At 39.1% G+C, this 26,337-nt stretch overlaps 2 protein-coding genes across 3 annotated transcripts in view; both read left to right on the top strand.

The window, feature by feature from the left end:
* LOC109423201 (leishmanolysin-like peptidase) overlaps positions 1–26,337 on the top strand; it is a 122,401-nt gene that overhangs the window by 52,460 nt on the left and 43,604 nt on the right. The gene's annotated exons all lie outside the window — the stretch shown is intronic.
* On the top strand, positions 11,803–22,989 carry LOC134285404 (uncharacterized protein K02A2.6-like). Its single transcript, XM_062846046.1, has one exon. It carries the CDS (start codon positions 18,822–18,824, stop codon positions 22,041–22,043), a length of 3,222 nt encoding a protein of 1,073 aa, XP_062702030.1. The 5' UTR covers positions 11,803–18,821; the 3' UTR covers positions 22,044–22,989.

Here is a 26,337-nt window from a genome sequence, read left to right as displayed (position 1 = left end):
TTCTGGAACTCGATTTGAATAGGTCGTATGTGCTTTTGTCGATATAATATTCGATTAGTTGGATTCGTTTCTTATAGCGGAAATTGTTGAAATTTTACAAAATCAATACAGGTAATCTTCGATATAACGTACCCTCGATATAGCATACCCTCGATATAGCGAATTCGATGTAACGTACATTTTGCTTCGATATAACGTACAACATAGAACATTTAAATTTTTCCCGTGAAAAACCCTCAGATAAGCTACGAAATCACTCAAATCAGTGTATTCTTGCAGTTTTAGCTTTGTGAACAAAAATTAGCTCAAATTGAGGAAATTTTTTGTGTACGTTATATCGAAGCAAAATGTACGTTATATCGAAGCACAAAAAACGAAATTACTTTTTCATGAAAACTCATGTTTTTCAATAATGTTTTTGTGTATTTCACCGAAATCATTATCTGGGTTTAATTTCACGTCGAATTCATCATAACTAACATAAAAAATATTAAAATTTTCTCTGCTTCGATATAACGTACACTTCGATATAACGTACAAAGAGAAAACTTTTTTGTACGTTATATCGAAGAGTACCTGTACATACAACCGATTCCTTACAAAATAGGCTTTCCGTTTTATCATTAACAGCCACCGAAATATCATCCATATTTCTACTATCGATGAAAGCACATACGACCTTTTCAAATCGAGTTCCAGAATTTGTTTTAAATTATCAGAATTTTTATTTACTTAGTTTTCTTCATCGAGAAATATTGTGGAGATTTAAAATGGAGTGTACACCATGCAAATGTTGATGTTTCAGTCAGAAAATTTTCATTGAAGTTCTTTATGGATTTTTCGATGTTTCATATCAAATTTTTAAACTACTTCAAAGTTTCAAAATACATGTAGGAATTTGCAGGCTAACCTCAAAAACTTTTTTTTGTAGGTTCCTTTAAAATTTAAGATGTTTCTAATGGATATTAAAGTCTTAACCTCAGCAATACAATTTAGTTGCTGTAATTCTTGTTTTTTGTAAGAATCTAAGAAATATAATCTTATCTCAACAAAAATCTAGGATTTAAAATTAACTTATCTCAACGAAGCAATCAGACAATCATAGATTGAACAAACATTCTAAAAACATCGTCTTCAACCAGAGGCTGTACAGACTAAACATTGAACAATTGCTAACCTTAGACGATGGGCATTACAAAAAAAAAACACCCAGTGAAGAATTTTCCGTTTGACGAAAATTTTCACCAAATGGAGCAAGAATCGAACCTACACTCTCACAAACATGAAGCTGAATTAAAAACAATGTTGAAAACTTGTAGGTACCTATTTTGTGCTACCTACTTGTTTGTATTCTATGTGAAGCTATAGAATATTTGTATTTTATAAAGTTTTCAATGTTTAAGACATTGTTTACGAAGAAAAAAAAAACAATATTTAAAAACAAAACTTTTCAAAATCACTTTTTCCATTTATTTTGGAAATATGAAAAAAAAAATCTTTTTTTTTCGGATGTCCACGTGGATATTGGGGGAGGGGGGTAGGGGTCAATGAAAAGTCCACGCTTGTCCACGGGGAGGGGGGAGGGGGTCAAAAACCATGAATTTTCTGTCCACGTGGTATATGGACGGCCCCTAAACGTTTTGGTGAGAGTCAGCTAACAAACTTTTGATGGAATAACAGTTTTAATGAACACACGGCTGTGAGCGTTTTTTCACAGCCCGCAGATCAGTTATGAGTGTGTTCCAAGTATTTTCAAGGGGCTTCAGAGTCTTTCAGGTGTCTCAATGGCGATCCAGGGTGTTTCAGGGGCGTTACATGGTGCTTCAGGAGGTTCCAGGAAGCCCCAGGAGCGTTCCAACAGTGTTCCGGGGATCTACGAAGGTTCAGGGGTGTTCCATGGGGTGTCAGGAGTTCCCATGCGCGTCCTACGGGTGTCCCAATCCCAAGGTGTCTCAGGAGCTCTCCATTGGACTTTAGAGTCTTTTAGAGGCTCCAAGGGGCTTGTAATGTGGTTTCACAACCGTTCTATGGGTTTCAGAGGCGTTCCAGAGAATCTCAGAAGGTTTTATGAGCGTTTCTTGTGGTTTCAAAGGGGGTTTCAGAGGCGTTCCAGGGGTGTTCCAATAAGTTCCAGGTGGTTTTAGGAGCGTTCCAGGCATTTTAAAGGGTTTCAAGGCGATGCACTAGGGGCCTCAGACGATTGATTCAAAGGAAATTCAAATTCAATTGGAAGTGAATATTTTTCTACTACCTTGGAATTATGCACGGGAAACAAATGAAAATAAAAAAAATTAGTACTAACCATTTCACAATTGGCAATTTACCCTAATTGATAACCTTTTTTTGCCTTTCTCGTACACTAAGTGTACTGGAAAGGCTATATGTTCACTCCAAAAATAACTTTTTGATAGAAGGCCCGGAGGGTCAAATTACATATACCAATCGACTCAGCTCGACGAATTGAGGTGATGTCTGTGTGTGTATGTGTGTGCGTGTGTGTGTCTGTATGTGTGTGTACAAAAAACTCACATCACTTTTTAGCAGTAAACCTCATCCGATTTCAATGACCGACGGTTCATTCGACGTGGAATCTGGTCCCATTGTTTCCTATTGAAAATGGTTCGGATCGTTTCAGCCGTTCCGGAGATATGGCCATTTGGGTGTTACGGAACGGTACCCCAAGAAGGGACCAGATATGAAAATGCATCAAACCTATGCATGCGACACATCAAACCACGGCATTTTCGATAACCTGATGAGCGGTAAGCAGAAAAATAGTCTAAGACCATATCTGAACCGGTAGTGTTCCGGAACCGGTTCCGGGTGTCCCGCCGGAAGTGGCAAATATCAAAGTGAACCAAACCCATGCATGAGTCACATCAAACCACGGCATTTTCGATAACCTGATGAGCGGTAAGCAGGAAAATAGTCTCAGACCATATCTGATCCGGTAATGTTCCGGAACCGGTTCTAGTCGTCCCGCTGGAAGTGGCCAAATATACAATTGAACCAAACCCATGCATGCGGCACATCAAACCACGGCATTTTCGATGACCTGATGGATAATCAGCAGGAAAATCATCTCAGACCATATCTGAACCAGTAGTGTTCCGGAACCCGTTCCGGGGTTCCCGCCGAAGTGGTTAAATGTGGAAGAGAAACAAACCCGCACATGCGTCACATCAAATAGCGGCTTTTTAGATTACCTAATGAACGGCCAGCAAGTGTTTCGGAATCGGTTTTGAGTGGCCGAAAGAGGCCAAATGTAAAAGTAGTGAAAAATTAAATCGTGGCTTTGTTTAATGGCCTGATAAACATTAGGTATGAACAACAGTGACGAATAGGTCTCAGTTCTCATATATGAGAACAAAATATAGACAAAACTAAAGCGATCTCATCAAATCGTACCATTTCAGATTCTTAAGGTGTAAATTTATAGCAGGATGGGTCAACGTTGAATGGAAAAATAAGAATTTGATCGCGTCAACAGAAAATGGTGGCTCTTTTAAGGAATTTTGAGCTCTAAAACTATGTAAAATAAGTGTATTTGGTATGGGAAATATGTTCGGAGTCCACCAGAGTATCCAAGATAGCGGTCCAAAGTCCAAGATAATGGCCCAGTATTCAAGTTAGTGCCTATTTTATAGGAATTTTAATTCTTGCCTTTTGGGCATATTTTGTATGAAAATACCGTCTACCCCCGTTGGTTTGAACGACACCTCATTCAAACCAACGAGGTTCATTTTTTAATTTGAACTTCTAGTAACCCTGTGGGCGTTGAAAAACACTCTGATGGTAGCCTGATTAGCTGTTTTGTTTTGATTCTGTGTTCCGTGCCACCCCGTTCCATGAGCAAAATGACGTTTGAATCATTTTTTGTTTGAACGATGTGCAGATAAGCTGGGGTCAAATTAAAAAGTGTTCAGATTAGATGCGGTCAAACCAACGGGGGTAGACGGTATGTCCAGAATTCAAAATTTGTAATCAGAAAACCCAAGCTGTGCGCTGTTTCACAAGGTCTGCAATATGACTATAGTTTGAATGGGGAAGAATGCCGGTCTTCGTCCAAAACTGGTAACCAGAAAATCATAAACGACATGCCAAAATTCAATACGGCGACTATTTTATGTAATTTTAGGTGCAGAGTCCAAAAATGAATACCATAACATCCAAAATGGTGTCTCAATGTTCAAGATGACGGTTAGTTTAGTTGGGGTAGATATCCCGAGTCATAAAATGATGATCGGAAAATCTAAAATGACGTTTCAAAATTTTGCGGCTTCATGACACCTGTTTGGTTTGAGTTTTGGATCGTTGTCTTATATTTTCTGAATATTGGATGTTATGCTAATATAAAATGTATCCATATTGAGTAGATTTAGCAAGCAGTTTTCATCTTGTATTTATGTCAATGTCATCAACATGTCGCTCGAGTTTTGGTGAAAGGATATGTCAAAGCACGAGAAAGGCACCATCACCGCTAGGTGGATTAATTAGGGTTTTTACAAATAGATTCACACAATGTATACACATTGACCTACACTTACACTCGTTGTATATTCATTTTTAATTGGATTCTTTAGGCGTATCTATATTTGTTTCATAATCGGAACGGAATCTCCGCCCAAATATTAGTAGTTGTTTCCTTTTTAAGCATGTGGCTCCCATTTTCATCCTACGAAAAACAAAGGATGAAGCGCTGTTTGTTTTGTTTCTTATTTTTGTATTTTTTGTTAGAAGTGAGCACCCATGAAAACAAAAAGAACGAAATCAATCGGTGCCGTAATCGCTTGTTTTCCAATAGGATGAACATAAGAGCGTGAGATTAATGATGGCACACTAGTTGATATCAAAAATTCCATTATTTTTGGAGCTCGGGAACTATTTATTAAATGCATTTAAAGTGTATATGTTTTTTTTTGTTCGGGGCGAACTGTCATTTTATCGATTGAACTGTCATTCTATCCACGGAAATGTAAACTGTTTCATTTATTTAACAATCAAAACAAATGCGTTCGAACGCATTATAATTACAGAAAAATAAGCTCTTTCTATTAGGCTACAGAAAATAGCAATATTTTATTCACTAAAAACCCAATTTTGCTTTTGTGAAAGTGTAGTGATGTTGAAAAGTTTATAAATTGGTACCATTTAAACACTGGTTTGAGATTGTAATTGCAACCATTTAAACACATTTGAGATTACGACACACCATTCGTTAGCTGTTAACAGAAACTGATTTATTAAAAAAAAATTACTTTTGTTCTATGAGGGGGATCAAGCCAATCAACGTTACTACTCACTGATCGTTTCATGGTACCTCGATGAAACGACTAGTTGCGAGAAAATTGTCCCAAAACATATAATTTGTCTTACTCGGATGCTCATATATTTACTCTTTGTGGGCGTCTTAATGTCAGTTCTTTCACCTTGCGAAACATTGACGTGATTGTTAATCACTTTTGTTGATTTTTCCCTTGCACGCCATAAACCATGGCATCTGTAGAAAATTTTTCAATTTGTCGGAGAGCTCGATGGGTCAGTAAAGCGAAACTTTTGATTCTAACCGCCGACTTTTTCTTCACTCAAACTTCCCAGCATTTCTACTCTACTTCTATACTGAAAAAAAAAATATTGTGAAAATAGTTGATCTACAGATCATGATAACTTCCAGAAAAGCTTATCAATTTGGTACAAAATATGGTTATGCGTTTACCCTTTCATAACGCGGGTGTCGCCTGTATGTTGACCTCTTGTCGCGGTGCCACTGGAACAGTTACATTACATCATCGTCATTCCTTTCCGAGAAGGCAGGCTTGGTTGGACACAGTTTCAAGTAAGGGAAACGGTGGTCGAATGAGTTAAGGGTTTGATGAAATTGCAGATAGATAATGTTGAACAGTAACATATGTAACATAATATTTTTGAGTAATAAATATTGATTTATATATATTTTAGATTATTCTTAAAATTAATATTAAAAACCTTCAAGATTTTTTTTTGTCTGTATTAACGAGATTTTTAGCCCTTGACTAGTTCATCTCGGGACCCACGCTTTACTTCCCTTCCGAAGTTTGTCGGGAGTGGGATTCGATCCCAGGTCCTCGGCGTGATAGTCAAGTGTTCTAACCATTACACCAGGTCCGCTCCACACCTTCAAGATTGTGAACATCAAGATTAGAAAACAAGCAAATGCAAACCCAAATACAGTGCATTCAGAGCAAAATCCCCTTTTGAATATTTAACCTCAACTTTCCCTACAATGTTCTCTTAACCCTAGCTTTACGGTTGACCAGCACATCGGTGATGTAGATATCTGTGTGACAGATGCCGGTTTGCGATCTTGGTACCAATTATGTGCACTCCATTACCGTGCTACGCAACCCGTCGCAATGCCTAGCGTGGAAATTAATTTTCAAAAGTCAAGTTCAACCGCATGTCGTGCGTATTTTTTCACACAATATTTCTTATTCTCTTTCATCGTGCTGCTGCCGTTTCTGCTGCTGCTGCTGCTGCTCAACAAGCATTATGCATTTTCGTTATGCGTGTGGGTTGGATGAATGTACCGCAACCATATCGCAATTTCCAAAATCAAAAATTAACAGTTATCGCAATTGCTTATTCTCGCCAATACTCACATGCTTGTTCAATGACACGTAGATTCCGATTCAATTTACTCACAAGCAATTACGGTTTCCGAGTTTGTCTTGTGTTTTCCTGGATGCTGTGCAAATGCGGATTTCGCTTTTTCAGTGCAATATTGCATAGGTTTGTCTGATTGAACATCGTGAGAAAGTTGTCGTCGTGGGGTAGTAGATAAATCCGCCACTTGTTGCTCTATTGCATAAATTAGAATTCTTCTGGAGTGGCACTCCTCATGAATTGCTGCATGCAGTGCAGTGCATGAACCGGTTTGCTGATGGATGCCAGGAGGAAATCTTCGATGCTTACGGTATGAATATATTTCTTATACTTGATCTCGTTACCGGTATGACCTTCAACATCTTGTAGAGCTGGATCGGCACTATAGAGGAATCATCTACAAAGAAGGGAAAGGGATCGCCCACAATGTAGAGCAACTATTTCCTAACGGTAAATGCGATAAAGATGGAGCCAAACTTGTTACATAATGATGTAAGTACCATGGCTTATTGCGATATTTTAAGACCTTCTTCTTCTTCTTCTTCTTCTTCTGCTTGACGCGACTTCTCAACTGGAATTGAATGTGCTTCTCACCTAAAGCCTGGAACACATAGCGTCCGTTCCGTCGAGGTTTGCGTTTTTTTGACAGTTTTCCCATGGGAAATGTGTCAAACTACTGTCACGCACACGCAAACGTATGCATTGTGTGAGGCACTTAAGGGCGGACGGGACGATCGTGAAAATATCCGCCATTGCTCAGTTGTTACTAAGATGGTATCTCAGATGCTACTTCATATTTTGCAACAAAAACCTATCATTGTGTATGCTCACTTGCAGCGCATATGCTGTTTTTCAGCATCTTCAGTGCGATAGAACTCGAGATTACCATCTTCAAAATCGTGAGGCAAATTGTTAGAAAGAGAGGCAAGATAGGAAAAATAACACGGCGTCCCGTTTCACCTTAAGGGTTCATGAACCACATAGACTTTTAGACGAATAGTCCCTTTTTTCGTTATTAAATAGGGCCAGTTGATTATTTTCGTGGCATGTATGAAAACTATGCAACTGTGTTGAAAGATACGTTTTCACCTTGAGCCTATCGCTTGTACCGATAATAATCTGGCTACATCGACATCGTATTGGTGGGGAAAGGGATGCCTTTTTCTTGGCAGAAACTTGTTTACTTATAGTTTTAACCACACTAGAGATGGGCAAAAAGTTCTGTAGATTTTTTTTTCTTTTTTTTTTGAGGCTGCGTGGTTATGAGCATCTCGGCCTACCTCTACCACGATTTCCTGTTGGATTCCCGTCTTAGACTTGTTTGCAGAATTCGATCCAACCCCTGAATACAGCGCGGCTGACCTATTTCCACTTTTGTTCCCGAATTGCATTGGAGATCCAGTTGTGAGGCTGCCATGCACAAATTATGTACCGCAAGCATCTATTGTTAAAGACCTGAGCAGCCGTTGAATGTTCTCCACTGATACACTCCAGGTTTCACTGGCGTATAGCAGCACAGCACTCGCAAAAGCAGCCCTCGTTTTCTGGATCCGTGCACCTGTGACGATCTTGATTCTGCTATTGGCCCCCATTTGACTACCGGAATATTGAATGTTTCCAACATTAGCTAACGTAAACTGGTAGGGTTGACCATATTTACATCCAAAGTTTCAATCTTGTTAACGTTGATGGTAATATATACCCCCGAGGAGCGACCGGAAAGATCATCGAGCTTGCTTCGCATTTAAGACCGCCATTAGACGGAGAGTCCAACGTTAACAACCGGTTTGAAGTCATTTAGAGGCACCGTGGTAATGGACTGCCACAGTACTCTGTTCTAAAATTTCTCGTACTGTGATTTAATGAGTTCAATTTTGTGCGCCTGAGGGCTCTCTAAATATTTTTGTGATTGAAATGGTTGAGAATTTTTGTAATCAATAAGACTCATAGAATTCATTCATTTGTTCCACGTGACAATATATTTGGTACGGAATTCTGCCTGCTGTTGTCGAAAAGTTTTCCCATTCTTCTTTTGTATTAGGTTTAGAATGAATTAGCAAAGGTCTTTGAGAATAATACGTAGTTGTAAATATGATATCCCATCAATTACCGTATACAGTCATATCGATATCATCCTTTTGGGTACTTCCGTGTATGATCAAGATAGCCCGAAAGTATTGTATGCACGTTGTATCATATTTTTTTTTATTAGGGAATGTATTAAATCGACCGAAAATGGACCGGTGTTACCGATTTTACAGAATAATTTATTCAGTAGTTTTGTAGACACTACGCAATCAGCTGTGAGTATTTTTGCTTCTATTCGATCGACCCCAGGCCTCTGTTTGATTTCATGCCAAGGATAACTGCTTCCGTTCCTCTTCTGAAATGATGAAGCTTCAGTATTGACACGAGTGATGCGTCAAATCCTTGTCGCATTTTGCCGAAATGTTGGTCGACACTAGAACAAAATTTCCGTAATGTTTGAACCATCGTTTTAATAGATCCACATTCCAAATTACAACATATAGCATAGCATAGCATAGCATAGCCGACCGTACACATCCTGGGATGGCTGTCGATAGAGACGTTTAATGCGCCAGAAAAGTTGCCTGGGACTTGACAAATCTTTCATTTAACGAACTCTCGAAACCTGGCCAGGTCCTTACGATCAGCGGGGATGGGGAGGAAATATGGAATAGATATCTACTCAGAACATGTCCAAGAACTTGGCCCACTTCATAGATATCTGGAGTTGGAAATTGGATAGGGTTTAATGGGGTGCTTTCCTTGGCGAAGAAGCGTATGAGAAATTGTCATGGTTTAATCATTTACCTGGTTACCACTGAAAAAGTAAACATTAGCATTAAGCAAGTCGCACAAATTTCTTAGGTAGTACAGCCCTAGACCACAGTTATGAGGATTGCCTCCTTCCCGTCGGATACCAAAACACAAAGATTGGAGACTTATCTCTGACTTCTCGACAAGACTGACGCAATCCTCCAACAGTCTAGAGTTGTCCTGGCCTCGTCCTTGCGACTGCTCTCAGGCCAAATTACAACATATGGCTCTTTTTGGTGCGGTAAAATCGAATTTTCCTTGTGAAGAAAGCATTCCGGAACATGGACTAAACACAAAAAGAATCTTAACTATACTAATCTCGGTTTCAAATGAATAACTTTTCACAAAACCTCCGTTTTCCAACAATTAACTTTCTTCGAGATTTTCCATACAATTTGAAAGTTCTCAACTACCATTCTTCCGTGAGTTTGCGGTAAATATTCAAGGAACCTTGAGTATCACAGATACTGGTGTCGACGCCAGGCTGTCAGCGCTGGAAACTGATTGCTACAAAAGTTTCTGTCTACACTTTTCACTGCTGGTACGAACAGGAAGTATTCAATAGCTAGGGTTTGAGTGCCATCATTAATCTCACGCTCCCATATTCATCCTATTCAAAAACAAGCAATTACGGCACCGATTGATTCCGTTCTTTTTGTTTTCATGCGTGCTTACTTCTAACAAAAAACACAACAAATAAGAAACAAAACAAATATCGCTTCAATCCTTTGTTTTTCGTAGGATGAAAATCGGAGACACGTGCTTAGAGTAAAGTGGGGCAAAAGTTCGAGTGGGGCAAGAGTTTCTTTTGAAGTTTTTGAGCTCAATTCAAATTATTTCTTTCGGGTGTCAAGGTTGTTCGAACCCTTTTTGAAAAAGAGTCTTCCACTCCAAAAATTATGAAAATTGATCAATATTTCGAAAAGTTATGACAAAATGTTGGTTTTTGATCAAAAAATTGTAATATGCGATGGTCCTTCCAACGCATGGAATGGAATTGTAATGAAATCGAATTCAATATTTTATTTTGGGGCGTAGCTAGGCATGTTTTGAAGATGCTTTAGCATGTATAACTTTTTGCAAAAATATTTGGAAATCATATTTTACATATAGTGGGGCAAAAGTTCGAATTGTGGGGCAAGAGTTCGAGTCATGTGGCAACTTTAGGTAAAAACCTAAAATTCTGCAAAATGTACATATTATCTCTAAAAACGATGGAATTAGTGAGAAAATTCGATCAAAGTTGAAAAAAATGTTGTTTTATCTGAATTTGACGGAAAACTACTAATTTTGGGTGAAGTAAATTTAACCCTGATTTGGGTAAAATCCAGACCGAACTTTGAAGTGTATTCCAGTTTCAACATCAAATTTTAACTGGTTTCAGGTATTTCAATTACCAAAGTGTCGAAATAGTGTGCTACGGTTAGCGAAATACCACAAACACTAGATTCGAACTTTTGCCCCATTGGTGGGGCAAGAGTTCGAATTAGACACACACATACAAAAAGTGTTGTAACTCAAAATTGAAAAGACATTTGGCGTAACTTTGTTCAGCAAAATTTTAGCTCATTGATGGTAGAATCACCACACGGTATTTATTTATATTCATCTGCTTCGATTTCTTGAAAAAAAAAAATAATTTTCAACTAGGGTCGAACTTTTGCCCCAACTTACTCTAATAAGGGAACCAATACCCTATGTAGGCAGCAATCACTCTATTGTAGGAGAATCGAGGATCGTCGATATTTACGGCTTACACGCCTTCGTCGACTAGGAAACCCGCCCATGATGTTTTGTCTCGTCTATATGAGTGTTTCACTGTCTTCCCTAGAATCAAATAGTGTACGGCTTTGTGTCCTCGTGTTTGCGCTCGCTAAATCGGGCTTTTGCGTTCCTTCGATCCTAAATCTTCCTTCAGGTGTCATTTGTGATCCACTGTTTTCTTTAGATGCGTAGCTTACGTAAATTATTCTCGCCAATGGCGATGAAGGTGTTTTTGATGGCGCTCCATTCATCTTCTACGCTGCCACCTTCTGCAATATCCACCGCACTGTTCAGCAGGTCCTCGACGAAAACCCGATGTCTGATTTCCACCTGATGAATTCTATCAATGCGCATCCGGATCCGCTGTTTAGGGTGAAGATATGACGAAGCCACATCCTGAATTTTCAAGGGTACAAATCTGGAGAACCAAATGACGGTTTGCGCTGGAAAGTTGATCGATTGGTAACCCGCTGGTTATGACCTATCGATCAACTTTTCAGCGCAAACCGTCATTTGGATCTTCAGATTTGTGCCCTTGAAAATTCGGGATGTGGCTTCGTCATATCTTCACCATATGATATGATGGCCGGACGCAATGTTGACTCTACGTTTGTTTCGCACATCTAGAAGGCTCCGTCTCAATTTTCGGTTGATGCAGATACTCTAATGCACGGTGACGTTATGAAGAAATCGTTATCTTTCTCTCCTACAGAAAATTAGAAAAAAACAGACAAACACCTGTAGAATTTTAAAGGAAAACCCCTTGTATCACTTTTTGATGTTCTTTCAATGTTTTTTTTTGACTTTCCTCAATTACCATGTCGCTGTTGCCACAAAACTCTGTAAACAGCTCTCCGTTCTTTCTCATTTAGTCCGAGAGCATGACGTCCCTTGACGAGCTCGTCAAGACTCGTCGTGCACAACAGGATCTTGATACCACCCGGATGGGATCTTATCCAAGATAGCATTCAATTGGCTGTAAATGTTTTTTTGTGTCTTGCATTGCGGCAGCATATGCGCGTAATATTAGATTTCTCTAAGATTTCGAAACTGTGCTCTGAATCTGGCCACAATTATTCTCTCATTAATTGATTTCAACTTCATAAGCGTTGCGTGGGCATGAGCGCTGAAAACAACTCCACGGTAATGAGGAGCGATTCGCACAAGTATTCGTCTCGTATGCCAGAGTATAGCCAAATTTGACTTGATGCCAATCTATGTTTTCCCAAGTTCGGCTGACGTTCTTCGCTCAGCTTGAGTGAACTTGATATATACAACCGCTTGATGTCAGAACAGGCGCTGGTTGAACGACATCTTCTTGGAGAACGGATGCTCGAATCGTACATCCTCAATTTAGCAGAAATCAGAAGGAAGGAACAGTGCCCGGGCTGGACTACCGCAGCTAAGCACATAACTCTTGCAACAGGCGGTCCTTGTCATGACCCGTGGAAGCATGATGTAGGAGCTTGTATTGCCAATTCTATGTTGAAGGCTCCTTCCAGGTTATGGACTATTTTTGCAATCATACTTGAAACATTTTAACAGAAAAACTCAGGTATCAAAAAAAGCGCAGTTTTGAAAACGTATTCAAATTAATGACCCCATGAACAAATCATTTAGAACGCTTAACACCATCGTGCATCATACGGGCATCTAACGTGAATCATGAAGAAATAATTAATGTGCGAGAACAGTCATGCATGTGATGGAGGCGCGAGATGGGTAAACCTAAACAATCGACGATAAATGGAGAAATCTTGGCAAACATATGGGTAAATAGTGTATACTCAGACAGAAATTCATTCACTATGCAGTAGCGCTTGGTAGGCAATTTTCTCCACCCTAGACTCGATCTTGCAGTCAGTCAATGGAAACTATCCAGCTTTGGTTTGTGAGCTGGGGTTGGAAAACGAGTTTCGTTCAGTAGTACCGTATCGTCGGAGCCTATTTATCACAACCAACACTGATTGTGGTGAATGAAAAGAAAAGTGACAGTTTTTTTTTTTGTAATCCAATGTGATAGGTTGGACTTTCAAAATAGTAATAATAAGCCGAATTAGAATTGTTGGAAATATTGAAATAAAAATGCGTACAATTTCAAAGAAATTTAGCGTAAACTTCTTAGACAACATCACAGCTCCTAGATATGAAACTCAGTATATGCAAGCCACATCATTCTATAAGTCTGTCAATTTTTTAACAATTGACTTAATATTTTGTACACAGTGTGGCTTATAGTGGAACCGTATTTATTTTAAGCACAATGCTGCGAAGTATTCAAATGGATAAATTTAGCACTATTTATCCTTATTTTTGTATTGAGAGAGCACGCGTAAAATCGTGTCTTTTATACAGGTTGAATGTGGGTGGAAGCGTATGCTTTGGAAGGGTTCCCGTTCCTTGTATATGCTGTACAATATATAAATATTAGAGTCAGCCTCCAGTTAGCCTAGTGGTTAAGGATATGGATTGCCAAACCGGAGACGGCCGGTTCGATTCTCGTTCCAGTCGGGAAAATTTTCTCGACACCCTGGGCATAGTGTATTATTGTACTTCTCTCACAATATACAAATTCATGCAATGGCAGGCAAAGGAAGCCCTTCAATTAATAACTGTGGAAGTGCTCAACGAACATTAAGTTGAAGCGAGGCAGGCCAAGTCCCAGTGGGGACGTAGAGCCATAAAGAACAAGAAGAACAATTGCGATCAATTTACCATATGATATATATCATACTTTGGCTCCGTTCTTCTACCTGAACAAATCATTCTCCGTACCGTTGAACGTTGTTAGCATGTGTGTATGAATGGGGAATGAGTTTGCACTTAATATGTATGAAATAATCTGCACTTCCAAATTCCGGCCACTAGGAAACGAACCGCTTCACTTCAGATGGAGGAAATAATTGAATTATTAAGTGTTGGCGTATTCACTGATGAAGCTCGATGACCGCCGCCGAACAGTGGCTGTATCAATTGTCGCTTGTGCGAAGGTCTCATCAACGAAAATAGGAACGGGTAGTTCAAGCTTGCGATAATTTTCGGACAGCAATTGTTTTGGCTTAAGTGTACTACAATTACCGCATGCGTTGTCATTGTCAGCACTATTTTATTTTGCTTCTGGCAATTGGGTTTTTAAATTTTGAAAAATGTATTGAGTTTTTGATTTTATACGAAAGAGCACCTTTTTCTGAGTCACTATGATTTTTTTCAGATTTTTAGAACTTTGTTTTGATACCTAAAATCAATTTCAAAGAGATTTTTTGAAATCACCTTTTGACAGGTGAGCAACTGTTTGACAGCTCCGCCCAGTACAAACGGCGACGAGGGGTGATTCGACAAATCGCTCCCATATAAACTTCAAATTGATTTTTAAATAGGTTCCCGGGCTCCAAAATTCATGAAAATTTGGATTTCGGCTAAGTTTGACATGCAGATTCAGAATATCGAATTATCTCAACACCGTTAAAGAAGCCAATTGATTCTAATTTCGGATTCAAAATATTATAACAAGCTTCCAGTGTTGTTGATGAATGAATTTTGCAAATGTTGAATTGATTTCTCTGCATTGTGCGCCCCATAAATATAGAAATTTAAAAAGACTGGTAAATAGGGTTTGTGCGCCATCAGTAATTTCACGCTCCCAGTTTCATCTTATTTGAAAACAAGTGATTACGGCACCAATTGATTCCGTTCTTTTTGTTTTCATACGTGCTCAATTCTAACAAAAAAATACAAAAATAAAAACAAAACAAACAATGCTTAAATCCTTTGTTTTTCGTAGGATGAAAATGGGAGCTTTTTTTTTTTATATCTGTATTAACGAGATTTTTAGCCCTTGGCTAGTTCATCTCGGGAAAATGGGAGCCACATGCTTAATAAGGGAAACAAAAACCCTACTTTACCATAGCTAGTATTAATTAAAATTAATTAGAAGTCGTCGTCCTCTACCTGGCTCACTGCTGGATATTATTTTCGCTATTCTTTCTCTGATATTCGCACTACGTGTCCAGCCCACTGAAGTCTGCCGTATTTTATACGTTTCATACACGTTTCATATTCGCATCTTTGTACACTTGGTACAACTCATGATTAATGCGTCTGCGCCACACTCCATTTTCTTGTTTCCAATTGAGAATTGTCTGCAGCACTTTGCGCTTAAAAAATATTACCATGCTTTAAATAGAAGGATTCATGCTTTAAATAGAAGGATTCAATAGTGATTCAAGTACAGCCATTTCTATGTGTTTGTGAAGATGGGACTTCATTTCTCTTTGTTATACTTAAAAGCTTTTAAGGTAACGTCCACATTGAAATAAAGCACTTTAATTTAGCATTAAGGCGAGTCGCACAAATTCGTAGGTGGTACAGTCCTAGACCGCTGCTATGAGGGTTGCCTCCTTCCCATCCGAACCAAAGCACAAAGATTTGGGACTAATCTCTGACTCTTAGACTCAGATTCAAAAGAATACGTTTGGTGAAAGTTCAGGCGTACAAAATATTATTTGGTTGTGTTGAGACAGCTGCCTGCATAATTTATCTGGTTTTCTTTTTCCATATTGACCGCTGCAGAACTGACTGGCCGAAAATCTGGAATGGAAAACTGTATTAACATATTTCATTGAAATAGTCAGGGTTGGCAACAATCGTTGCGTCACCGACCAACGAAGAAAAATTAAAAAAGTTCGTCAGCAAATAAAACTCCGTCACTTGCATCATCATCAGCGACCGACAAAGAAACCACGACGACGATGAACCGAAAATAAAACAGGGAGCTATAGTTTTCGTCATTCTCTTTTGTTTCCTCTCCTTCAACGACGAAAAACGAACATGTTTTCGTCGCATGGCACCCGAACGCAGACAAAAGGCAAACCATTTATTGACGATTTAGCCTTTCAGAGCTGTCACATTAGCTCTGATGGTATGCTTGTTGTGCTGCCAATTTAAAGGTTTTTGGTTCCATTCCGAATGAAGGCGTGTTTCATTTTTGTATCTTTTTCTGATCAGCCATTCCCGTGAGGCTGATTATTCGTTCGCCTACCCTGTTCGGTGCAAGACTTTTTCGTCGCAACCAGCAAACTGACTGACGGTGTTTGAAGAAAAATATTCAAGAGCTGCTGACTCAGTGACCCAAACTTTTTATTACCCGTTGTCGTCAATGATTATGCTTCAGTTCCGATGACTATTGACAACCCTGGAAAAAGCTATTCGTGATACGCTTGCAACGGTTATACACTTTCCTGCATCATATGATAAACCTAGCTGAATCCTCCCGAAACAATATGTTCATTATCAGCAAACACTAAACACAACAACAGACACACCGAAAAAAAAACTACATCAAATCTTGATCCTGGAATGTTCCTACAGTAGCCATTTGTTAGAAAAATAGCATGATCAAAATTTAATGTGGTAGATCTTACGCCGTAACGCACCATTCCAAGCACAGTTCCAAGGACTACGTGCAGCACTGTCAGTTAGTCAGAAAATAGAAGTAGATAGTAAGTTTTCATGTAACGTACTTCATGAATGTTGCAGAATGCACCACAATCCTTTCTATATATTCACACATTTACAATAACAATACAAATGCAAGCTGGAATGAACTCTCAAAAAAATATGGTGAAGATACGGATAAATCCCATATAAAAGTAGCATAGATGGTTGAAAGTTTCTGTACAAAAACCATCTTACAGTCTCTTACAGTTTGATGGTTTTGGCTTTCTAAGAGAGGCAATTACTTGTATATTTACATGCGTAAAAGGAAATTTGCATATAATTGCCTATAGTTAGTTTATATATGCTTGAAATATGCCCCAAAAAACTACAAAAACCGTAATAACTATTTTATTTTTGAAATTAGCAGGATGTCGTGTTCGGCAAAGTTATGTGTTTTACCATTATCTATAACTTTGTAGAACATCAGAAAAATGTAGGATCAATCCTTCGAAAGTTATTGCGCAAAAACTCTTTTCAAGGGGCTGATGATAAAAAACGTAACGTATCTTGAAAAGTAACGGAGTTACAAACTTGGCGTCTTTGACAAAGTTGCTCCAAATAACATTATCTACAACTTTTGTGAAGACACCAACCTTGTATCTTGAAAAATGCAAAAAATAACTTTTCTATCTCACTTTTAGGGGGATTGATCATTTCTTACAATAGTTCAAAAGAAGCTCCTTATTATAGCGAAAAACTTTCTCGAAGACACCATGACGCTAAACGTCATAGTTTAAAAGTTATTAATTAAGCGCGCTAAAATGACGAAATCAGCCACTGTGCAATGGAAGGATACATTCCTGAGTTCGTTTTATGTTGTTGTTATATTATGAAAACTTATTATTTTTTATAGTGGCCATGGAAAATAAAAAAAAAACTATTACGTGTTTCAACAACTATTTTATGTACTTATGAAATAGTCATTGTGACGAACCAGTCACTTCGAGTGTCGACGTGAAGTTCTGAGTTTCAGCAAAACCAGCATATCCTTTGTTAGATTTTGTGTTGATAAAGAATTCTTGAATGTATCCAGACCAAAGGTGTCGACATGCTACAATTATATAATAATCCATTCGCATAACTTAATCATACTGAATTCCATACCATTTCCGTACCAAAATCCCATCTCCTTTCTATTTCCGATGGCGTTGGCGAGTCGCTGGCATCTCGATAAATCGATATTATCCCTTTCCATTTACATAACCATAACGTATTTGTTATCAAGAGCGATCAATAGAGTACTTCATAGCGACAATCTATCTCTTTCGCTCATTAAGAAAAATAGAAAACCACAGAACCAGAACCTGTCAAAATTGACAGATGTTGATCCTGTTGTTTTCTAATTTTCTTAAAGAGTGAAAGCGATAGATTTCTTCGTGACGTCACCGTGCATTGCAGTATAGCGCTTACGCCTTGGTTTGTTAGCCAGAGCACAGTGTAAATGCCTGTGCCCCTCTCTGAAGCAAAAAGGCTTATGGAGTGACAACACATCTTAAGTACGTCACTCCCAACGTTGTTATTTAAGTATACTAAAACATTTACACTCGCACCAAGGCATTTAAATTATATCATCAAATGCACTTACACGATTTGCATTTTGCCGTACCAGTCGCTTATAGTGAATTCCAAATCAACACAGAAAAAAACATGTAATTAAAATTCAGCGAGAAATCATGCACATAAAGGGAATGGTAGAGTTAGTGCACTTTTACATGAGATTTAATGTAAAATTACATTACCATCGTGTAAATTACCGCTAACCATCGCGTAAAGCATCACGGACTCCAACCGGTTACGCGACTATTAGCGGAAATTTACAGAAACGTAACGTAAGTTTACATGATAACTGTTGGAGCAGTACAAGCAAGCCATGATTTTTAGCCTTAAGTTGACACATGCAAATAAACTCTATTCTAATTTGAACCACCAAACTATCAAGTTGAGTTTTACTCCCACAGAAGAATCGAGGTTTTAGGAATCAGTCAGCGAAGGCTCAAGGAATCTATTCCGTCAATCAGGTGAGTGTTACTGCCAACCGGAAGTTCACCACAGTCGAACTCAATGGACACGCCGTCAGAATGCAGCTGGATAGCGCAGCGGACATCAGTGTCATTTCACAAGAAGTCTACAAGCAAATGGGATGTCCAGCCGGAAAACAACCATCAATCAACGTTGTGAATGCTTCTGGCGATGACATGGGTCTCACTCTGGAATTGTCGTGCTCAATCACCTTGAATGAAGTGTCCAAGCAAGGAAGATGTTTCGTGTCCAAGGCAGATGACCTCAATTTGTTCGGAGCTGAATGGATTGAATTGTTCGGACTTTGGGATGTACCTTTCAACGCAGTGTGCAACCAAGTATCGATGAAGCATCATCGGGAAGCTGAGGGCCTGGTCGATCGTTTGAAAGTCAAGTACAGCAACGTTTTCGATGAGAACCTGGGACTTTGTACGAAGAAGCAAGTATCGCTAACTGTCAAGCCAGGATCGAAGCCAGTTTTCCGTCAGAAGCGTCCAGTTCCATATGCATCTGTCCAGAAAATTGAAGATGAACTAAACCGGCTTCAAGCTTTGGACATCATTTCACCAGTGACATACTCTGAGTGGGCCGCTCCAATTGTAGCAGTTCGGAAACCGAATGGCAAGGTCAGAATCTGTGCAGATTATTCCACCGGGTTGAACGAAGCTTTAGAAGCAAATCATCATCCGTTGCCGCTTCCTCAAGACATATTTGCAAAATTGGCTGGGAAGAAAATATTTTCGCAAATAGATCTTTCGGACGCCTACTTGCAAGTCGAAGTTTCGGAATCCTCAAGAAAATTGCTGACCATCAACACCCACAAAGGTCTGTACCAATTCAATCGACTTTCTCCGGGAGTCAAAACCGCGCCAGGTGAATTCCAGCAGATTGTGGACAGCATGGTAGCAGATTTGGAGGACGTAAGCGTTTATCTTGACGACATCATTTTGGCAAGCAATTCTCTGGAAGAACATCTTCAGCAGCTGGAACGGTTACTGGCTCGCATCGAAGAATACGGATTTCACCTCAAAATCGGAAAAAGCAACTTCTTCATGCAGCAGATTCAGTACCTCGGATTGATTGTAGATGACCAAGGAATTCGTCCGGATCCAGAAAAGATCAAGGCCATCGTCAATATGCCAGCCCCGCACGATGTACCAAGTCTACGTTCGTTTCTGGGAGCAGTAAATTATTACGGCAAGTTTGTACGAGCAATACACGATCTTCGTCAACCAATGGATGCTTTGTTGAAAAAGGACGTCAAATGGAACTGGAGCCCAGCTTGTCAGAACGCTTTTGAAGAGTTCAAGAGGATTCTACAATCAGACCTTCTACTGACGCATTACAACCCAAACTTGGAGATGATAGTAGCAGCCGACGCATCGCAACATGGTATAGGAGCAGTCCTGCTTCACCGATTTCATGATGGGTCTATCAAGGCTGTATGTCACGCTTCCCGTACATTGACTGACGCTGAAAGGAATTACGCTCAAGGAGAAAAGGAAGGATTAGCACTGATATTTGCCTGCACCAAGTTTCATCGAATGATTTTTGGAAGACATTTCATTCTGCAAACGGACCACGAACCACTTCTTGGGATATTCGGATCGAAGAAAGGCATACCAGTGCATACTGCTAACAGACTACAGCGTTGGGCACTGACACTGCTGCAGTACGATTTCAAGATCGAATTCCAGAAGACTGAAAGTTTTGGATACGCTGATTTACTCTCTCGCTTGATTGGACAACATTCCAAGCCCGATGAAGATTATGTGATTGCCAGTTTGCAAATGGAAGCAGATATTCGCAGTATTCAAACCGAAGCCGTATTAGTTCTACCAATCACCAGTCAATTGATTTTGCAAGAATCAAAAAAGGATGCCACGTTTCAAGCAGTCCTCAAGCAAGTTCGAGATAACTGGCCTTCCACGAGACATTCCAATGAAGTCGGATCATTCTACAAGAGACGTGAAGCGCTGTGTGAAGCGAATGGATACCTGATGTTCATGGATCGAATCGTCATTCCGAAGTCATTGCAATCATCTGTTCTCAAGCAGTTACATGTTGGTCATCCTGGAATGCAAAGAATGAAATCTCTGGCAAGAAGTTTTGTGTTTTGGCCAAATATGGATGCAGATATTGAAGACTATGTCCGGAGATGTTCAAACTGTGCAGCAGCATCAAAAGCTCCCGTGAAAACAACTCTTTCATCGTGGCCAATTCCGTCCATGCCCTGGTCTCGTCTTCATGTGGATTATGCTGGACCAATCAAAGGAAAAATGTTCCTCGTCATCGTGGACGCGTATTCAAAATGGCCAGAAATTTATGCAACCAGTAACTCGACCGCAACAATGACGATTAAGAAGCTGAAGGAATGTGTCTCCCGATTTGGATGTCCATTGACCATTGTAACGGATAACGGTACCCAGTTTTGCTCTGAAGCATTCAGCAAGTTTTGCCAGCAGCACGGAATCGATCACGTGAAAACTCCACCCTTCCACCCACAATCTAATGGTCAAGCCGAGCGATTTGTGGATACACTAAAGAGAGCGCTTTTGAAGATAGGCGGAGAAGACGTTGAAGATGCACTGCAGATTTTCTTTCAGACCTATCGCTGTACCCCTAATCCATCCTTATCGGATAACCGATCACCAGCTGAGGTCCTGTTGGGCAGAAAAACCCGAACTGTTTTTGACCTGATGAAGCCGCCGATTTCACAACCAACGCAAATTAATGAAAGGCAGAATGATCAGTTCAACAAACAGTATGGAGCGAAACATCGATCGTTTGAAGCTGGGGATACAGTTTATGCTGAAATTCATATTCGGAACGAGCGCTATTGGGCCAAAGGTATCGTTATTGAGCAGAAAGGAAGTGTGGTCTACAATGTTCTTCTACAAGACGAAAAACGACAAGGTTTGATAAGATCACACACTAACCAACTACGGAAACGCAAACCGGACGAAAAATGTGAAGCTTCAGCTGAGCAGCCTCTACCGTTACAAGTTTTGTTGGAGGAATTTAGCTGTCCGGATCATGTTCCAACTGAAGATATTGAAAATCCTGGGAACTCTCAACTGGATATTCCCGTAACCGAGCCCGGAAGTTCAAGAGGTAATACGTGTCCTGAACAGATGAAATCAAATTCTATCGACGGATCATCGGAGGTTTGTCGTAGTCAGGATCGGGTTCAATCAAGAAAACGAACTCTACCTTTTCGGGAACCTTCAGGCAGGAAGCGGAAACTTCCTTCACATTTTGAGTACTACGAGATTTTCTGAAGGAGGAGATGTTGGAGCAGTACAAGCAAGCCATGATTTTTAGCCTTAAGTTGACACATGCAAATAAGCTCTATTCTAATTTGAACCACCAAACTATCAAGTTGAGTTTTACTCCCACTACACAATAATAACTCATGTAAATATGCACTAACTCTAGCATTCCCTTTATGTGCAATATTTTTCGCTGAATTTTACATGAATATTTTTTTTCTGTGAACTCATTCAAAATATCCAACTCCTTGACAACTATGGGGGCGTCGTATCATCACTAGGTGGCGTATCATCACTTTCGGTTCATATTTCACTTTCGCAAAATTATGCTATTATCACATAAAACTTATAAGTTAACATAAATTTTGACTCAAAGCTATGTTCAATAAGCCTACCATGAATGAATAAAGGTGTTTTGTGAGTCGTCTGATATACAAGGCGTTGATGGGAGGCGATTTTTTGAAAGACAATCTTTTTACCGAGTTTCAATACACATAAAAAAGGTCGATATTTTTATGTAAAATCTGACAAAAGGCATGGCTTTCTTGTCAGCCTTCGAAAATTCTTCAAATATATTCACACAATTGGTTTACATCAAAAGTTTTTCCATTGAAACATAATTGTAGCGCCCCAGCTGATGAAAGACGTGGATCTCATAGTGGTTAACTTCCCCCCAGATTACGGTACCATGAGCGGATAGAACAGGAGTACCGTGATTTCGGGTGAAATTGATCAGTGGGGTGAAATTGATCGACGTAAGGACACTTTTTATTTGTCAAAAATAAAGCTTTGAACTTAAAATAATTTATAGAAAATGACCATCATCTGGTTCATGGGTTATTGAATGATGAGTTAACATGTTTTACAATTAATTAATCACATATTTCTGTATTAAATTTAATATTTTCCGAAACTGCGTGTTTGGCGAATTTCAAGTACGCTTTCAAACTTTTGTAACCGTAGCTGTATCGCACATGGAATAAATATTCGAATGAATGTTTATAGCTGCCAAGTGTTAGCTAAACCTGATTTCGTCATCAAATGTTCTATAAATATTGATATGTATGCTTAAAATTGTACTTTTGCTAAAGTAATTACTTGTAAAGTATGAAAATTGCATACGTTTAGGCGTTTTCTTTTGATTTATTAAACTTTAAACTTAATTAATTAAGAATTTACTAAACTTGTATAAGTTTTACAAAGGTTTTCGCATTCTGGGGTGGCTAATTCAGATGGAAAATCTACTTTTAGCACTTACAAAGACATTTCACTGACTGATCAATTTCACCCCGAAACCAAAATTTCTGATTTTTTAATTTAAATGATATTTATTGCAATAAAATGATTTGCATTAAAAGTTTCAACCTCGTTGACTGATGAAACCCGTGGTCGTACTTGTTTTAAAGCATTGAGTTTGACCATATCGATAACTATTCAAAAATGAGAAGCCAAAAACTGTGAAAAAAGATCAATTTCACCCGAAATCACGGTATTATAGTTTTAATATGAGAACTTTCAGTAAGCAATCTACGAATTACTCCCTTATTACGCAACGAAACGCAACGCAAATGATCATTTATGCATTCGTATATCATGTGACAGAAACGATGATACTCAATGCCTAAGAAATTCAAGAATATTTTCAATATGGAAAGATCCAGGATCAATTGACCGTTATCCTCTGCATGTTTTTGTTGAATACCCGCTCGTTTAGCGCTTCGGCTATATAGGCCGATGTGACTTATGCAACCTATTGTCTATTTTTATCTGTGTTAACAATGAACAGAATGTGTAATGAATAGTGTTAAACGCTTAAACGTTCACCATTCCTCACATCCGTTCGATACGATCGAACCGGCTTGACCATCGACGACGTGCGTGCTGTAAATCAGCTGCTATTGACAAGCCAGCATATGCTAATTGATATGGCTGACGGTTGGTGTCCCACACCTTGTTTGTAAGCAAGCCGCTAGCAGAACAGGTTGCGCTGTTTTGTCTTGTCGCAAAATGCGCTCAAAGTCGTGCGGAGCTTTTCTGGGACATCTCCTAGTAGATATACTGAGCAACAGTGCACCTCCGTCCGTCCCGGTCTGTCCGGGGGTTAGACATGATCTGGCCCATACCAAAGATGAATTAATTTTATTACGCATAAAACTTTCGTTTTCGTTGTGGTGTCGGACTTCCATGCATGCAAAGTAGTAGATGCCATAATTTTTTGTCCTAGTTTGGGTTTGAAGCTAGTGTGTCAGTTGACAGCACGCATAAATTCGTATGATGTGCAGTGTATAGTATACTCGAAAGGTAGAAATGCAACATGGAATGTCTGGAATGACCTTGTTAGTTTTAAGATATGTACTACATCATTGGGGCAAAAGTTTACATCATATTTTTAGGATCAGCTGTTTGAGCTGTGAGCGATTGAATCTACGTAAGTCAAAGTAACATTTAGCACTAGACAAAAGACATGTTGATGTTTACATATAAAAAAAACATATTTAAATAAATATATAAAAGTTATATTCAACAAGAAGCGCGCCGATTAATGGCTTAACTAGGTTAAGCTCTTGCTTCATATGCTGATGCTTATGATTTTTATTCTCAGCCTCGTCACAAACAACTTTTCGTCTAGCCGTGTAATCTACAGAAATACATTATTAGAGTGCAATAAGTCCCTCAAGGCATGTGTACTAACAGATTGATTGAAAATAAATACAAAATATGTAATTTAGTGAATTTAAAAACTAAATAAACTGCTATCTAAGAGTAAACAGTAACACAAACTCAAAACACACTAAAATCGTGTTAAGAAACGCATAACAATGCTTACTTGAAATGAAAATTAAAAATATTCTGACTATCAATTAATTCAACTAGCGGCATTATGGTCGGTGTTTAATTAATCCATTGAATGTAGCAATTTTTATTTTTTTTTAGGTACCGTAAACCGGAATCAAATTGATCTTCGTGTCGAATTTGATCTGGCGATGTTTCATTATATAAAGCATCCTGCAAATAGTTTCCTTACAAGTATCGTTTTGTATCTGATTCCAACAGTATGATACTTCACAGGCAGCTGTTTGTGGTTCTTTGATCTAATGAAAAAACGTCTGATCAATTTCGACCCGAGGATCAATTTGAGATCTTTGCGGCGTTTATCCCTGTCATAGACAATAAGTTAGGGTACTCTTCTCGGGGATGTCATCTGCCAGACATATGGCATAATGGCATTAATGGCATAATGGCATAATGGCACATTACCCTATTTGTCGTACAAACGTCAATCCTTATACATAAAACATAAGCAATTTAGACTGGGCTAACAACGTTGATTTTTCGGAACAAAGTTTTTTTTTTCAATTTCTTTAGCGACCAACAGTGGTGCAAAATTTGGGTGTGATTGGTTGCGTCCCTGTATTCCGCATTGCGATAGAAATTTCTGTGGGAAAACGTGCTTTTCGGTATTTTTTTCCCGTGATGGAATATGTTAAATCAATCACATTCCGAGTATAGAGGGTCAAAAATACGTTTCTAGTGAATACATTTTTCATTTTTCTTGACATTATTAATGGTTCCAGTGCCTCAAAGATGTATAGTGGTAACTTGGGAGAAAATATGTGCACTCATACCCCGGCTGTTAGTTTTGTTATTATTTAGCCGTTTTACCCAAATCAATTGGGTAATATTTGCATATGCAATCTGAATAGCCTTTGAATTAGCGTGCGTTTTTGTGTATGGAAAAATTTACGCTAGTGTTCATGTGTTGAAATGTCACTTATCTCTATTACAAGCATTAAAGCGGCCAGGCGTACTGTGCAGTGCTTTTATTGTTATTATAATTAGTAAACGGCGACATCCCTGGCTCGTCCCTTTCCTCCTACTTTGTAAACTATCTATCTACATTCTCTCTCTCTTTCTCTCCTACATATACATCTCACGTATATTCGTATGCTCGTAGCGATCGCTAGAACCAGAAACGGATTTGAAAAAAGCCGTTTCCCTTCCTTCCAACTTCATCACAGCACAGTGTTAATCTATCATATAACGCCTACAAGTTATGCAACCAAGCGAACTGTGCCGCTTCACAGTAATCTTCACACAATCTATCACTTTACGCACCGACATCCGCATAACCTTGTGCAGATGCAGAGGACTCAACGGCCTGTTGGCAACAAGCAATTGCAATCATCACTTCCCTCCCCTCCCCCATTGACCTGCAACCTGACGCAGCAGGCGCCATTATCGCCTAAAAATACAAGACCACCAACGCTCATACACTGAAGATGCCTGTTAGTCCTAAGCAGCT

This window comes from Aedes albopictus, chromosome 1 (assembly GCF_035046485.1).
Source record: "Aedes albopictus strain Foshan chromosome 1, AalbF5, whole genome shotgun sequence".
Lineage (NCBI taxonomy): Eukaryota > Metazoa > Arthropoda > Insecta > Diptera > Culicidae > Aedes > Aedes albopictus.
This window is presented reverse-complemented; position numbering and strand designations above follow the sequence as displayed.

Bases quoted from the DNA above. Each gene is read 5' to 3' on its own strand.
- LOC134285404 (XM_062846046.1), top strand. From the start codon at position 18,822: ATGCAGCTGGATAGCGCAGCGGACATCAGTGTCATTTCACAAGAAGTC.